General features: G+C 45.2%; 1 protein-coding gene across 1 annotated transcript in view; it reads right to left on the bottom strand.

The window, feature by feature from the left end:
- Positions 1–533: 533 nt before the first annotated feature.
- MAMLD1 (mastermind like domain containing 1) overlaps positions 534–17,503 on the bottom strand; it is an 81,533-nt gene continuing 64,563 nt past the window's right edge. The window contains 4 exon segments of the mRNA XM_036402274.2: positions 534–2,219; positions 2,221–2,714; positions 3,003–3,084; positions 4,353–4,499. Of these exon segments, the coding sequence (XP_036258167.1) occupies positions 1,695–2,219; positions 2,221–2,714; positions 3,003–3,084; positions 4,353–4,499 (1,248 nt within the window). The 3' untranslated portion in view covers positions 534–1,694.

Raw genomic sequence — 17,503 nt, 5'->3', positions numbered from 1 at the left:
AGTTAAATGGAGGCAATTTTACCTCCAGATTCTATTTGTGCATTTATTTAACATTGCTAAAGTTTTCCTGTTCTTTCTTACCCCTCCTCTCAGCCTGGCCTCCCCCAGGACAGGCACCAGCTCTCCCATAAGACAATTTCTATGTCAAAGGAGTAACATTCTGTACCCATCACTGCCCTTGCAGGTGTCACAGAATGAGCAAGGTCCCCTTCTCACTGCCTCACACTTGGCATTTACACACAAGAACTGTCACTTAAATAAACATGGTGCTATGTAAAAAAAAACCCCAACAGAGATTAATTTCACATTCACCTATAATTATACTTGAAAAGGACAGTGGGCCTCAGTAATCCCACCTTAAAATAAAATTAAAGCCTGCTTAAACTCTCTGTCTGGCCCAGTGCTCCTACCAACAGCACACATGCATTTGTACATGTTATTAGATTGATGTTGTAGCATCCTGGACAAATCAAATTAATTCAAATATCTGCAGGTACAAAACACTGTAGCTGAAAAATGAGCACATAAAGATATGCAATTTTCCCCTGGCAGTTTATTATGGTATGAAGAAAAAAACATTCTGTGCTTGAAGCTGACGTTATATTACAAATGTATTGCGAAGTATGACGTGACTATTAAAATATGATTACACAAAGTATGAACATTTTAAGAAGTTTACAGTACAGCGAATCTTTTATAAACAGACTCTTAAATATACAGAGGACAATAGTAGCTGACAGGAAAACATCAAAAATTAACTATTAATGTTTGTAGACTTTCCCCCTGAAAAAAGTCTTACATTAAAACAGAAATTATGAAAAGCCTTAAAACCAGGAACAAATCACCTGTACACTACAAATATACATGGTAGAGGTGCACAAACCAGAGCTTCCTTTTTGCTGAAGGGTTCAGTGGCTGGAAGCTGGGCAGTGCCTGCCCAGCACCTCCTGTCCAGCGTGGCCACCATGGGCCACACCAGGCCGAGCCTGCGACCCCAGGCACACAGCATCAGCACTGAAGGTCACCAGCACACACTCCCTGCAGGACAGTGACCTACTGGAGTGTGTCAAGCTGAGAACATGCCCAGGATCTGGCAAATGGATCTCTGCAAGCAGATCCCTGAATGCACTGGGTGCCTGGATGGGACCTGTGTACCACGTTTGGTCTGCAAGACTAAGGGACAAAGGAATCAGCAGCTCCTTTTAGTTTTTTTTTTTTTTTAATGCAACTTTTCAATCTTTCCTCTTGATATGGGAGAATAAATGCCACATTTGATTTCTGCTTAGTCTGGTTGCAATGACACCCCTAGATCATGTGTTAAGTTATGTCAAAAACATAAGTATTTTATGCTGTAATACACAGTATTACTGAAACTAACAATATTATTTGCATATTTATAACAAGGTATAATGAAATCCCTATAATAAAACCAAAAGTTATGCTATAGATTTATTTACAAAGAGTCCAGCAAAGAAGTATAAATACTTCTACATTTAAGGTTTAGGAAAACATAATTTACAAAATATTCAAATATATACAGTCATCTGAAAAACTGCCAATATTAAACTTTGATGCAAGCAAAGAATTGGCTGAGTCCATTCCCTCTGTATCGAACGAGGCAGTGGCTTTCACGGTCGTCTGTTCTGTTCAAAGCCATACGTGTGTTATTTACAACGAGGCTGCTTCTCTCCGAGCTAAACGTGTCCAGAGCTTTGAGCATGCTGTCCCAAAATGTCATCTATCATTGTCAGATTGTTCAACCACTCTTCGTCGTTGCTGCTGCTGCTGTTCTTCATGAGGGAGTCGAGGAAGTCGGTGTCGCTGCAGTTGGCAGGCATGATGGAACTGCTGTGCTGGGACACGAAGTCGTACTGGGGCAGCTCAGCAGCGCTGCTCATCCTGCTGAAGGCGTCGGGCTGGCCAGTGGAGGGGTAGCTGGGCGGGCCCAGCCCCGGGGCAGGATTGAGGTGGTTAAAACTGGACACTCCTTGGGGCAACGATTTCATAACATTCATAGCTGGCAACGGTCCCCTGGTTAAATTGTGTCTCAAGTTCTGATTACTCATTGAGCTCAAGCCCTGGCCAGACTGTCCCATGCTCAGTTTCTGCATCTGCCTGACCTGGATGCCAGGAGCGATCTGGTTTGGTGGCACCACAGCCTGCTGGGAGAACGCCTGACCCGGTGTGCTCGGCCTCACGCCCTGTTTGGAGAACACCTGTGTTCCCAGAAAACTGCTGCATGCTGGTATCCATTTGGCTTTGATTTGGCATTCTTGGCACAGTAGTTGGTGTCCACATCTGGGCTGATGAGTTGGGGTAGACGTTGGGGATTCTTGGCATGCTCGGCTGCCTCAGGTGTTGCTGTGTTGCAGAGTGATTTGCTAAGGAGCCAGAACTGAAGCCTCCCATGGGCATTCCTGGCCTCACAGTGGAGTGGCTGTGAACAGTTTGGCACCCCGAGTTCATGCCTAGTGAGTTCTGGCTGGGCCGAAGCGGGATGTTAAAGTCAGAATTAGGTGGGAAAATCCCCTGCTGCTTGCCAGGGTTGTGTGGAATCATCACCATGGTCCCGCTGCTCTGGCTGGCGGGGGCTGAGGCCATGCCAGAGCCCAGGGTGCTCTGGAGCATGGCTGGGTTTGACGGCAGCATGCGGTGGTTGGGCGGAGGAGCGGGAAGCACCTGGTTGCAGTCAGCAGGGATGGGCTGCTGCACGGCTGTGGACAAAGAGACACGTTAGCTGGTGAGCACAGATTCACCCTGGAAACATGGCTAAACCTTTAAAAACTGCCTCTCTTTCTTTTGCCTTGGGGGCTTCTCCTTTGTGTTCTTTGTAACAGAGTTATACTGGAGCCATAAGGAAACGGGAATCTCACAATATGTGATAAAATGCAAAATGCTTGTAATTCAGGGCAGAGAATCATTAAGTGTCTCTATTTAACCAGACACCAGGCCTTGGCACCTCAAGGATTTTCAGACCATTTTCAGGCCATTTCTTTCCTTACCTTGAAACTGGTTTATCTGCTGAGCTGCAAACAAGCTCCTCTGTTCAGATGTTACTCCCAGCATGTTTTGTCTCTGCTTTTCCTGGAAAACAAGAGGAGTAATAGTGAAGCAGTCTCTTGACAACCAAAAGAGCAGCAGACACTTGAGGTGTAGCCACTATCATTAACAACTTCTCCCTTTAGCCCTCTACTCTGATGAGACTCAGCCCAGACAGTTCATTCCAGACTGAATTTTAATTTCTCACATTCCCCTTCTTGCAGAGGTGTCCTGATGCCAGCCCAGCACTGGGAAATGCAACCTTTAGCAGATGCTGTGCCAGCAGCCAAAGGGGAGCTGGACAAACATGGAGACTCCTGTGTTCACCAGCCTATGAGTCAAGTGTGCTGCTGCTGGAAGCTCTGCCCAGCTGCACCATCCCCTTGGGTGCTGGTTGCCACTTCTAACCAGAACACAGGAGCCAGGGATCCACAGCAGGTGCTCCCTGAGCAAGGCATTGCTGGGCTAGTCCAGGTGACCTGATTTGAGTCTCCCACCATTTAGCTCCAGAACCCAGCACTGCACTCACATCCCTGCTGTGGGCAGCAGCTGTGACCTGGGCAGCTCTCTGGGGATGGTGGAGCTCCCCCAGTGTCAGAGAGGCCCAGAAAAAGTTGAAGCCAAGTGATGGCAGGGAGGCAGAGTTGGGTTTGAAAGGGAGTCTGATCAAGGAGCAGCACAGGACTTCATTGATGGTTTTAATGAGCTACTTCTCATCTCTTTTCCCATCCACAGATATGAATCTACTTGGCCCAAATCCAGTAGCACATTCAGAAAGTCAGAGGCACATGGTCAGAGCTGCTTTACCCAAGTCATTTATGGGATTTCCCCATCCCAGCTTCCTCACACAGCCTGTGGCAAACCTCCTACAGGGGCCTCTGTTGCTAGAGAGACCAGTCAAGTCCTGGACAAACTGGAGCCTAACATCTGCTCTGCTAAATCCCCAGGGAACCAGAGAGAAAGGCAAGCATGGAGAACATCTCTCGGGGGCTGATTCACTTTCCAAGCCTCCCTTCTCTGCATCTTCCTTCCCAACTCTGTGGCTGACCAAAAATGACATCAGGGATATGGAGGTGACCAAATCCTTCCCTTGCATATGAGGGGGCAGATCTGCACTCAACTCTGGCAGGGCAGCACTTGGCCTTGGCCTCTCTTGGCTTCATGCTAGACTCACCACAGCCTAGTCTGACTCAGCCTAGCAATTCCAGAGTCACTCTTAGTGTTTGCTGACTGATGATTTCCTCATTCCAGCTAGTCCTGTCCCTCCCAGTGAGGTGAGAGCACAGCAGCCCACAGGGGCATTCACCCTGTACCTGCATCAGCTGCCGTTTCATGATCTGCTGCTTCAGGAGATGGTTCCTCATCGTGTACCCATTGACCGTGGCCGGTGCCGGCACGGAGCCGCCGCTCGGGATGGAGCCTGGCTCCTGCAACCTGGCAACGATGCCAGGGCTTTGATCCTGCCAAGAAAGAGGAAAAAAGGAAATTAATCTCATCAGGGAGGTACCAACAGAAGCCCTTATCCTCTCTACTGATGCCCTCTCTTCAGTTTTCAGCTGTCCCAAGGCCAAAGCACCTCATGGACTCACATGGCCCTGTGAGGACAGTGAGAGGTGGGGGAGTGCTCTGATTTCTAAGGATCAGCACAAGAAGAAGTGAGAGAAGCTAAAGGTTGAACCAAAATTCCTCGTGTGTTGCCCAAGGCCATGAGGACCCATTCACTACCACTGCTGTAGTCACAGGGCTGCCTGGCTGGCAGAAGGGGTGGGAGTAAAGCATCACATTTCTCACAATTTCTCCAACTGTTATACTGAAAGACAGAAGGAAAGGAAAGTTGCATCAGGGTAGGATTTGGCATGTGAATGTAGAGGAAAAACCTACAGGGAAAGAGCAAACTAAAGGCAAAGGAACAGAAAAGGTGCCACCAGACCTGGGACCAGGAGAGATAAGGAAGATGTGGGCCTGGGATTAAAGTGGTTCTTGTGGGTTTCAAGATCAGATGAACAAGAAGAAGGTCACTGTGAAAGCAGAGAGAACATACAAAAACGCAGGGTCAGGTCATGCCTAAGCACAAATCAGTAATAAATGCAGTGAGCCCTGCTCCTGCCTGGCACAAACCAGCCTCTTTCTGAGTCCTCAGTGAAAGATCCAAATTGACTTTGACAGCTGAGCTTTTGCCTCCAAAGAAAGAGTACGATGCGGAGGAGAGAAAAATAATTCACCAGAACATGATGAAGACACAACCCAAAATGGAAAAAGAATTTAAAAAATACTGAATTCTAAACATCTTAGGAGCTGGCAGGTATTCAGGGAAATACAAGAGAAAAATGAGGGAAGAAGTCAAGGCCTTGCTAAGGACAAGATCCCGTGAGTGCTGTACCCAGGAACAGCAGCACCAGCGCATTCCCTGTTCTCTGTTTTCACATCCAGCTTCTACATTATTTATGATGTATTGTTATTATTGGAAGGGAGAAGTATGTATATTATATCCAGCATCCTTAGCTGGGCCACGCTTCCTTTGTTTTCAGAGTGGAAGCCCACATCCTTTGTTTGAGAATCAATGTTATCAGGAGATAAGCAAGAAGAAAATGGTTGTTGCCTTCTGACATCTGACAATTAGAAGCATGCTCAGATGGAGAAAACAGGATACAAGCCATGTTTCAGAGGGGCCAGGAGGAAGCCTTGAAAGGCATTTGTCACCAGGAAAGCTCCTTGAGCCTGGGGCACCTTTCCACAGAGGCTTCACCATGAGGAATCATCCAACTCCTTCCAAGACATTCTTTCTAAGAGGGATTACCAAGAAGGTCGCTGAAATTACTCATTTTTATGGCGCCTCCTTTTGTTGTAGCACTTTGGTCTATTATGCAAAAGCACAATTGATGAAATGTAAATGCCTGCTAGATAATTTACTAAAAGACACAAACCTGCAGCTCATCACTGCTCTCATTATCATTCCTATTCATGGGCAGTCTCGTAAGACTAGATTTTATTACTGGTGCTTTGCTTACAATTCCGCTGGACATCTCTCCTCCTCCCTCTTCCCTCCTACCCATTTTACTCCCTCTCTCCCACAGAAAGAGAAGAGGAGAGGAAAAAGTAAATATGATTTACTACAGATGTAAATATGAAAGTTCATTTTAAGCTGGCAGTCTGCTTTCATGTCAGACAGGATTCTGCAACCACAGTTAAGCTTTGAATAATGCAGATTGCCTCTGGGGGAATATTTGAAAGTGGAGAGATTCAGTTTGTGTACTCTGCACATGAAAGACGCTGAAATGTTCATACCACCAAAATCCCTGCCATCTATTCAATTTCCTCCAAACTTGTCTTGTGGTGCACAGAGGGTCTGTGCTTACTGAAGCAAAGGAGCTTTAGTGCAAGGACAATCATTCTGATGTCTTGCTCTGGGCTATTGCATTAACAAGTTATAACATAAAAGTCTTTTTTCCTAATCATGTCCACCTCGTTCTAATTTCTCCTAAACATCATCAAGAAAATAATGTTGATGTTTCCATATTATTAATGGTAAAGAAGTGTAAATCACATTACTAATTGCAGTTCTTGTGCTGTGGTGGTACAACTGCTTAATTATATGGGATTTTCTGCAGGCACCCTATAGCAATAATGACAATCAGCAAAGTTCATTTGCAAATACACTGAATGGGTTGCTGAGTTTTTCAGAGCGAAGTTGTATAACACTTAATTAGCCAGTAAAGAAACAATCTAGAGATATGCAGTTTGCTTTTGGGGAAATTAGGACAAAATGGCATAGCTGAGAAGCCAAAGAGTGAGTTTGAAATCCTGACTTCTACAAGTTCACGTTTAGGTTAAGACGAAAAAGAAAAACGGAAAGGAAAAGGAAAAAGTTCTCTCTTTTCACCACTAGTGGGAACTACTGTATTCCTGTACAATAAAAAATAACCACTCGCACGTCATGACTAAGAATAGCTATGGTGTAGTCTAAAGGACACTGCAATCTGTACCAAAGGTTAATGAACTTTAAACATTTTTCCTTTTCATCACTTCCCAAGAAAAATCACTTTCCTCCCCCTAGTAAAACCAAGCCAAAGCAGCCATAATCTTAACTCGTCTGTAGTTTGGTTTTATCCCATTATAAATCCAGGAAGACAGCAAAGAGAGGAGGATTCTGCTGCCAAAGCTGGGAATGTTGAATGTGGATGTTCCCACCCAAGAGTCTGTGTGGCTCAGCTGTGCAGTTACACTGGAGGGTGCAGAGAGCTATGGGAGGTTCTGATTCTTTGACTTAAAAAAAAAAAAGAAAAAAGAAAAAAAGCATTTGCATGTGGGTATCATGTTTTTTTTTTCTCTGTTTTCCTCTCCCAAAACTCATAGTAAAATGGGCAGAATCCCTAACTAAATGGGATACCACACAGACCTGAAAGTGGAGAGTGAGTTTGAGAACATGTGTTCCTGTTGCCAGGCAAAGTGGCACAGCAGGTCCAGAGCTCCTGCAGCACTCCCCAGGCTCCCCAGTGGGGCAATTTCTGCTCAGAAAGGCCTTGGGGAAAACCACACAGTTCTGACTTAGTATCTCATACCCTAGTTCCAAGAGCAGGGCAGAACAGAGTCAGACCCCAGGCTTGCAGGAAGGTGCAGGGCTCCTGTCAGTGCTCAGGCACCGAGTGCCCCTGTGAAGGCCATGGCCCCCCAGTGGCACCAATGCCCTGGCACATCCCCGCTCACCGCGCCCAGCTGGGGCCAGCCTGGCTGCTCCAACAGCCACTCAGGCACTGCTGGGTGGAAAGGGTGCACACGGTGCCACTGAGCCCTGCCATGGACATTTATGAATTGACATCCCCCCAAAAATCCACTGACAAGCTCCAGCCCCATCACCTGAAAACGCAGAAAATGCACAGCTGCAGCAAGTAAGTGTGGAGATGAATCGTTCTGTGTGAACGTGGTTGATAAACTTCAGTCCTCAATACTTAGTGATATATGCAGGAATCACTTTGTGGCTTTACTTAAGCAAGAATGAGTAAATTTATGGCCCCTAATTCCTCTGAATCCTCATTAACAAACAGTCCAAAAAGAATTTAAAAGCAAGACTTTCTGAGGAGCTGAACCAGAGCTGTAATCACTCTTTGGTAAGTATGTAAAAAACCCTCTAATCTTTAATAAAGAGCATTCATTGTTTTTAGGACTATGTGAAAATACTAAATTCATTTATCATTATTAGACTTTCCCATCTGCTCTTACAGTGTAACTCCAAAGAATATAACAAAGAAATTGTACATGTTAAACTGTATTGACTTAAGCCCAGAGCTATTGGAGATGTACAATTTTTTTCAGTGAGGGCAGGAAGGGGACTGCAGGCTGCTAGACAGTCTCATTTGTCCAATGCTGAAAAGACAGTTATCTGCACCAAAATGGCTTTCTGAAAGGCACATTTGCTTTATAAGAAATAGGCTGCCAGGTGAGACCATTCAGCATTATGTTAAAGGCTCAGACAATAAAACTAAGTCATGAATTTGAATAGTTAACAGATGGACTAATTAGAGACTGAATTCTTTGTGGTTCTAATAGATAACCAGGTCACAGCAAGGTTACTGAGAGAGAGGCAAGCAGCACTGCAAATTTCAGTAGATATTTGAAGAGTTGGGGAAGAGCTGCACTTCCTAACTGAAAGCATTAGCAGTAGTGGAGGAACAGAAAAAGGGCTCATTTAAAATACCTCTAGTACCTGAATTTAAAAAGTTTATTCCATTTCAGAAGACACTGCTGATTTGAGAAATATTCCCTCTACTTCCAATGGGGCATCCAGCTGAATCCAGTGATTTCAGAGCTTAAACCAGGCTGTTGAGATGAGCCACAGCATAAAAACAAAAGACTAAAGGAAATGGGGCAGCCAGGGTGGATGTTTGCTCCAAGTACATGAGCAGGACAAACTGCTTTTTCCACCAGGTTTGGGGTTTTTTTGGCAACCAAAGGTAACTTAGTTTGAAGTATATATCATGCTATCACATAGTAAATAAGAAACACAAGAAGCAACCAGAAAACCATGGCTACAGGACTTGAGCAGAGCCACTCCTGACCTGCTCTAAGGCCCTGGCTCCTGGGCTGGGGACTCGTGGGCGATCCGTGCTCGTGGCAGGGACAGCTATTCCCTGGGGGTGGGGTGAAGTTTCACAAACCAAGTTTTGTTCTGTATTTTTAGAACATCTGTTACAAACAGGGAGTTCTGTACTCTGCTGAGAAAATGCAAATGCTAGTTTCAAACTAATGGCCCTGCATTTCTCTGCACTCCCACCTGCCCCCTGATGCATCCTCTTTCATCCAGGAGCTGTGCTGCATCTCTTTGGTGGGGACTTCAAGCTTCATCCTGAAGCCCAGGACTGAGACCCCAGGCACAAGCACGCTGCAAATACTACAGACTAAGCCATTAAACACCAACAGTATTAAAGCTGTCTCACCCAACTTCGTGGTTTTAAGTTTCATGACTTAGAATGACAGAGAAGCCACATGTACACTCCTGGTGTGTAGGGACTTTGTGCATACCCACAGGAAACCCAGATGCCACCTTTACAAAGAGGGCTCATGGCCTCCACAGCTGTTAATGCACTTAGATACTAAGATAGTGACCTATGCATACAAATAAAGCAAACAAAATCCAGGGTCAGTTTGTCAAAAGGATCATGTCAGCCCCCTCAAGGGTGTGATGTCTGTGAGATGCCACTGTCATTTGCTCCATGCAGAAGTCTGGGGCTACTTGTGCTTCTTGCCTCTGCTCCTTGCTGTTAACAAAACTCTCCATCTGCTCTTTGAAAGTTTTCTGTCTTTTTTTTTCCTCTATTCTGCTCACAATTCAGAGATGCTCTTCAAGATAAAACAGCCTTTCAGTTCAGAAATGCTCCAAAGCTTTCTGTTTGTTTGCGTGTTTGCTTTAGCACAATGTATGAACATTGATAAAACAAACTGTGCAGTTCGGTGGATCTGGGCTTTTTTTACCCATCTTTCAACCATTTACTTGTTACACAAGCATGTGAAATACTGCCAGACTCAAGTTTCTAAGCTTATCTTGGGGGCTGTCAGTCAGGAAAAGGCTTTGTTTGAAGACTGTAAGTGATCCGTGGTATATGGTTTGGTTAAAAAACAATCTTCCAAGATTTTTGTTCTTTTCATACAGCATGAGCATGTACAGTTTCCTTGAAAGGTAGTCCTCTTTCCTTTCTAGGAGCAGTGACAAGATCACCCCACCTGGGTAGCAATGTTACCAGGATCTTCCTCCTGCCTTCCAGCAAAGCAGTTGAAACACTGATTTCCCTGTAGTTGTTCTTATACTTCATGCTGTGCAAAACAAAACAAAATTCCATCAAAGTATCCAAAGTGCTTTTAAAATGCATCCACAATTCTAATATGATGGAAACTTCCCCTCTTAAAAAAAATAATTGAATTAGATAAAGCTTTTGTGCAAAGACTACCAATATTGTCAGAGCTGGTTTCATCCATCAAAACATGTCCTTAAAGAGCAACAGCAACCAGAGCAACCAAAAGACAGAAAATCCAGAATGGATTATTGCAATGGGGATTTTTCTCCTAGACAAAAATACATCCTTTAGCAGGCATGTGGAAATCACTGGTATTACCAATCTAGTTATAAGGAACATGGGAAACAGCTTTGGGAACAGATAAGAGCTTGAGAATGGAGAAGTTGGTGTGTAACAGACAGATACAACCTTCCAGGGACTGCAGTGCTTGTAGAGAGGTGTGATCAAGATTCCAGCAACAGCAGCTCCTTTGAAAGTAGTTCTTTATCTTTGGCCCAGATAAACTCCCAGACCATGGGTGAAGGTAGCCTGGAGAACCACTTTGATCCACCATCCCAAATGCAAGGCAAACCTCTCTGTATAACATATAGTCACAATCCAAAACTGAATTCTCTGCCCAGAACATATATTTATATTGGGTTGTACAGCTGCTGTGATTGTCCAACCCTTGACACCACGCTCTTGTTCCCATGGAGGGCAGCTTGCCTATGAATTGAATGAGATAATCTAAAACTGTATTTATCTCACCTAATTTCAGCTAGTAGTCCTGCCTGTCTCTACAAGGTTGTGCTAGCTGTGATGACAAACTACAATATCTTGTATCTTATAAAGTGGTTTGACTCGAGCAATCCTTGTGTTACGTCAAGTCATGCTCTCAGAGGTGTCAATGAGATTCCAAAGGAGTCAGGTTAGCTCAACACCCAGCAGAAGCTGCTACAGGGGAGGGCAATGACTGGCTGGGAAATTTATGTATTAGAGGAGCAGAGAGATCTGATAAAAGAAATACTGAAGATTTCACACTAGCAAAGTGAAAGTCGGAAAATCTTGAGCTAATGGGATAAATCAGTTCTCTACCTGCCCATTTCTGAAAAGCTCTGTGAACTGCAGTGAGGTGGTGTGGATCACTGAGATTTTGAAAATCCCCTGCTTTCTCCAAGTTAACATTTACATTAATTTCTTTTTCCTTGCCATGCAAAGGATCAATTTGCAGAGGCAGATGCCCAAGTCTTCTTCACTTTCAGTAGTAGCTGGCTCTCTAACAACTTCTGAGAAGACCTTTGCATGAAAACCTCCCCACATGCAAAACCCAGCATAATTACTCCTGATTTCTCATGTAACTGCACAAACAAAGCATGCTCTGGCACAAAGTATCACATCACTTTTTCAGTATTAAACTTCTCACACCCTTACTCCTTCCTAACACATGAAACTAGTCCAACACCTAAAAAGGGTTTCATCAGATCCTCTGCCAGGTGTCAAAAATCAGGTGTCAAAAATCACCACAAATTACAAAACAAAATGCAGTGATCAATAATATGCTAAAATAATGGATACAGAGAAGGCTGTGACTAGGTAGTCCTCATGATCAAATTTTTAAAACCAAGATATTGACAATGTTAAAAATGAAAAATGTGTTAAGGTGACCTTGAGTATGGGGAACAAGGAGCAATTCCATTATGTTTTTAAATGGAAATTATTATTAAAACACCTGAAGCTGAACTGTTGTAACCAAGTCAACTCAGTCTCCCCTTAAAAAATCCCTTTTCTCCCTTTCCATTCAGATTGTATTTACAAACTGTTAGATGTCTCATTTTTTTCTTGTGTCATTTCATTATTACAGAGTTGAGACTAGCCATCTGCAGCTTCATTTCATAAAGCTCTGATTTGTCCTTGGAGCAAGGTCATCCAGAACAAGAACATAAAATTCTGCTTTCCTCAACTGACAGTTCTTTATGTCTTCCTGTAAATACTCCCTACTAATTTTAAATAATTTTACCACTTCATACTCCCCCTCATCCACACTGAAAGGCTGATATACACACATATTAATAAGGATCTTGTCATTTAACCACTGCATGTCATATTAGAAGCAATTAATGGTGTTTATTTGCTGATAACACAGGCATTTCGAGCTCCAGCTCAAGAATCCCCGGTAGCTCCATGTGACTTGCAGGATATTAGCTATGGGTCAGAAGTTGGGATCCCCCCATTCAGCATTATCATATGCTTGGAGCAACTCTGTTTTCTATCAAGCAGAAAAGAAAATGCAGTCAATGCACAAAAATTACCAGCTGCTATAACACCATATGATAGGTGAGTGATAATAAAACATCACTAGGTGTATGTGGGTTCATTAATCGAAGTCAACAGACCGGTAAAGAAAGATTTTCAGGCACATTGCACAATGTTCCAAGCTAAAAACAAAGAAAACTGAACATGGAATTTCTACACAGATCAGATATGACTTGCCATAAATTCTGGAGCATCTTCTCTGAAGCAGACTGCTGTTCTGGATTACAGCAAAAACCAAACCAAGAAAACAAAACAAAACAAAACAAAAAGGCAGGGTAAATGAAATTGAGAATCATCAAAAGAACCACCAAAAAGAAACAGGGAATAACTGAGTGACTGAGAATAATCAGCATTAGCTCTGGGGGTCAGCCTCGTCCCCGATCTCTGCCTGCAGATGCTGGCAACAGCAGACTGAAGGTCCTGGCTCTAATCTCCAACACAAGGTGCCTATCTTTTGGCACTGGAAAATTCATTACTGAGCGGATGTGGTGGATTCTGAGATATGCTCTGCTGTATGCAGCCATCTGCCTCACAAATAACCATGTGAGAGCTTTTACCTGGGTGCCTCTAACAGCCCCAGCAGTCCTAGCCATGGAGACACGAAGAAACTGGGGTCTGTTTGCAAACACCCCTGTCTCTGTGCTGTGCATGCAAAACTCTGAGGAGTTCAGCCACACAAGTGTCCCTTTGGACACACAGCTGGGGTGAGCTCGTGAGAGTGTAAGCATGCAATTTGTCAGAAGGAGAAGTGGAAGCTGGGATCATTACAGGTGAATTCCCAAGCCTCTAAAGCCTTTGCTTCTCTACTGAGTCAGAGGACAAGAGCCTTCCTATGGACTTGGGCTTACTTAACCAGGTCCAGTTTCCAGTTCTGTCATACAGAGATTCTTCACTGACTACGGGCAAACAATTTCATTGCTCCCTGTCTCAGTTTCCCTCCAAAAGGAATTAAAGTTCCTCCCAGAAAGAATGAGCGAAATTTCCTGAGGCAATGTAAGGGTTTACATGTGAAACCCGCCTCTCTCTTGCCCTGGTGTCATGACCCCACAGACCTGGCAGAGCTGCTTTCCTTGTTTCTCAGCAGTGAGAGGTGGAAGGGCTTTTCCTGCTTCACTCCACACACAAGTCATTGTCATGTTCTCCTCTCTGCAGCTCTCCTCCAGGTCTGGCCACAGCTGGCTGCATCTCAGAAAAGCCCTAAACTACACAGACTTGTAATGGTCCCCAGGGCCTCTAACCTGGCTGCACAGCCCAGTGAGCGCAGCATGTCCCAGCCACATACCCCATGATCTGCCCCTGAAGTCCTCAAAAAACTCTGCATGCAACAGCTTCGGACATGGCAGCACCTGGAGAATCCCTCAGTGCCCAGCTGGAAGCTGTGTGAGGAGAACTCGGTGCTGGGCCAAGTCAGCCCTATGTTTTGTCTTTACAAAAATAAGAGACTGGCTGAGGTAGTTTCCTGAGAAAATCTTGGGATCTTCCTGCAAGTCCTGCTTGATACTTTATTATGACAACTTTTACTTCAGGGAGAATGGTCCAGTTTAACTCCACATCCTCTCGCACTTTCCTGTCTTCACCCTGTTCCATCTGCATTATATGTCCTTCTGTGTCATTTACATTGCAGATGTTTTTCATTCAAAATTTACCCATGATGAGAAAACCTTCCAAGTGCCTCCAAATACCATCTTCTCAAGTCAGCCAACATTTCCCTGAAACTCTGTGGGATTCTGGTGTCTCTGTCACTTAAGCTAAAAGGATGTTAGGAAGCACGTGCCTTTGAACATGTGGCCAGCCACGCTTTTGCTGTAAGGAAAGGGGGACAGAGGGACAGGTACAAGAGGCTCAGAGCTGGAGCTCAGCCACGCTCCCTGCCAGGCTGGGATGTTGCAGAGCACTGCACGTGTCTCTTCTGCAGAGACACTGCATGTCAACAGTTAACTTCCCTTTGTTCCCATCCAAATGATTAAGCTTAGAAGCTTGCCTGGTGACATCACCAGAGTTTAAACATGCTGGATATGGTCCAGGGAGCCAAAGTTATTGCTGACCCCATGGTTACTGATCCGCTCTGCAAGTAGCTGATGTCTGCTCTCACTTTATGAATTATTTAATGGGTTAAAGATTGGTCAGATCTTCTTTATGCAATATACAGCCATACATTGGGCAGGGGGACGTAAACATGCATTAACAAGGTTAAAGTCATATACTGTAACTACACTGTTTTCAGCTTGCAGCTTTATTGACTTAATCATGCCAGCACCGCAGCCAACAAATCATTAAATCCATTCCATTCTTCTGCTGGTTACCAACCACAAAAACAGAGGCAGGCAAACACGGAGCAAATCTGGGAGGGGGCGGGGAGGGCAGTGGGGTGCGGGGCCGAGGAGAACAGTGGGATCACTATGGAGCGAAGCTGGCCTGTCACTGCAGCACAAAGACACCAAATCTGTCTTTATGGACTAAGTGGTTTCATGGTTTAAAGTGACACACTCATTTGTTCCTGTTTTGCAATGATTATAGAAAAGAAGAAGGGGGGAGTGGGGAGAGGCAATAAAAAGCAAGCTGAGCTTCTTCATACCGTAACGGGGGGAGGTGTGTGTGTCTGTGTCTGTCTGTGTCCATGTGTGTTGTGCATCCTCACAGAGCCACAGCCCTCAGCTGCAAACATCCCCCAGGCCAGGGCAGAGGAGATCTGGGTGCCTGTGGCACCCGAGGGGTCTCAGGCTCTGTGCTGCACTCACTGCTAAGCTGCCGCCAAACGCAGGCATGATTTAGAGTTCAGCATAAAAGCAAGGAGACAAGGAGCATTAAATCAGTCCTTCCACTGCCCTCCAGGAGCAGCTCTGACCACACAGAGCCATGGGAGAAGTCTCTGCTCTCAGACTGAGCTAACAACTTCACTTTCAGAAAAAGGCTTTCATCTTTGGCCTGGCACTTAACTGTAGCTTTTCAGATCCTGTTCAGGATCCCCAGAAGCTCCCTGACTGTCAGTAGTGTGGAGCATGCAGGTGGTCCACCACAGTCAGCAGATTACTAAAATACTGTTTCTAGGTGGTTAGTTGAAAACATCCACCTTTGGAAATGGAGCTGTCAGCTTATCAGGTTTGAACCTGTAAGATCTTTATTTGTCACTGCTGTTGTTCCTGTTCATTTTTGATGGAAATAATCTTTTCTCTCACCAATGGCTTGGTGCCTGTGCTAGTGAAGCATCCCATCAGGACACAGGTATATGTGTTACAAGCAGGCTACTGAGTAGGAATTCAGCATGAGTTCCTGGAAACCTTCAGACATCAGGGTGTTTTGCTTCTTTTACTGATGCCTATTTGCCAGCTTTCCTCCAGTGCAAGAACATAAATAAGCTCCCCCTCTTTGGGGAAGACTCAGCTACACCAGGAGAGATTCCTGGCCCATTTCTATTTGTTATGAAAAGAAGAAATGGCCCACAAGCTCCCTTCGCTTTGCCTTCTGGGTACAAGCTGCTCACAGCTCCCTGTGAGAATAACCCAGATTTTAGCATCCTACCAGTGCAGGGGCTTGGCAGATACATTTGCACCTTGTCCTGACACACACCACTCCAGACCTTTTTGAACACCATCATTATTTGGTTTATAGTTGCTTTCTTTAGACCCAAACAACTCTTCTTAGAGTTTAAGTTCCAACCTTGCCTTTTTTTGTTTACTAGTCTCCAGATCCCTATCACCCAGAGACGGCTCCTGGCTCCATATATTGCAAATAAACGTATCATTACTTGGTGCAAGAGCCAGCCAGAATTCTCTTGGAAAGAGGCTCCAAGGAAGGGCCTGTCTCCCTGCCTCTCCCCCACAGTGTGGAGGCAGTGGAACACAGCATCAAAGGTGCTTCTTTCCAGCCACCACACTGCAATAACAGACAGAAACTAAAACCATTTTTGAAAGTCAGAAAGTAAAAAGTCAGCTATTTAAGGTACCTGTGTGACTTTCAACTTAATTTACTTTATGTATTGGATCACCACAGCTGCTGTTGCCTCCACAGATTGGGAATACAGGCAGGCAAGGGCAAGCTTTGGTGTGTTTTCCAGGCTTCCCTCACAGCAGCCTGTCCACCTCACCTTGGAGGTGCACATTAAAGTGAGCTGAAATTACTCTCAAAACATCTTTTCCTCCACTGGCCACAGGAGAAGTCTTAATGATGGGAGCAGAAAGGTGTATCCTAACCAGCCACAGAGCAAGACTGACAACAGAGCTCATCCACAGCTCACGAGGCCCAAACCAGTGTTTAACCACACACCTGTTTTGCCTTTTTTCTGGGCTCAGCAGCCCCAGCTCCACAGCTTGTTCTCAGCAGAACCCCCTCTGCTGCACTGGGCCAGCTCTGCCTCCCTCCATGAGTCCCAGCTCCACAGCTCCCTCCAGCCTGACCAGCTCCCATTCGGGTGTGCTTGAGGGCTGGTGTGATGGACCCGGCCTGGAGAGCCTTATCAGTGCCCTGTGCACCTTATCAGTGCCCTGTGTTTATCGGGGAACAGGGAACGAGAGGAGGCTCCCGGCTGCGGTCATTAGCGACAAGCCGCTTCAAAGGGAAGTGCCAGCTGTGCTGATGTTCCAGGACCGACACACCCAGCCAGGAGTAACACACCAGTCGGGCTATTTATAATCCCTGATTCTCGAGTCTTAAAATAGCACTGCTTTTATTTTTACATTTTTAGGCACACTGGTACGTTTAAGCAGCTCTATTCGCAGCCTCCACATCAAACACATCACGGGCGGGCTCGGAAGTGACACTCGGGACTCTGCCTCCCCTCGGAAAGCTGAGGTGATTTCCCTCTCCCCATCACCCCTATCTCCTTGGCAATTGTGACTGGGCCTATTTCCATGTATTTACATACAGACTGCCTTTTCCACAGGCACAAA

This window comes from Molothrus ater, chromosome 14 (genome assembly GCF_012460135.2).
Source record: "Molothrus ater isolate BHLD 08-10-18 breed brown headed cowbird chromosome 14, BPBGC_Mater_1.1, whole genome shotgun sequence".
NCBI lineage: Eukaryota > Metazoa > Chordata > Aves > Passeriformes > Icteridae > Molothrus > Molothrus ater.
The sequence above is the reverse complement of the archived record's forward strand: the minus strand, read 5'-3'. Positions and strand labels throughout refer to the sequence as shown.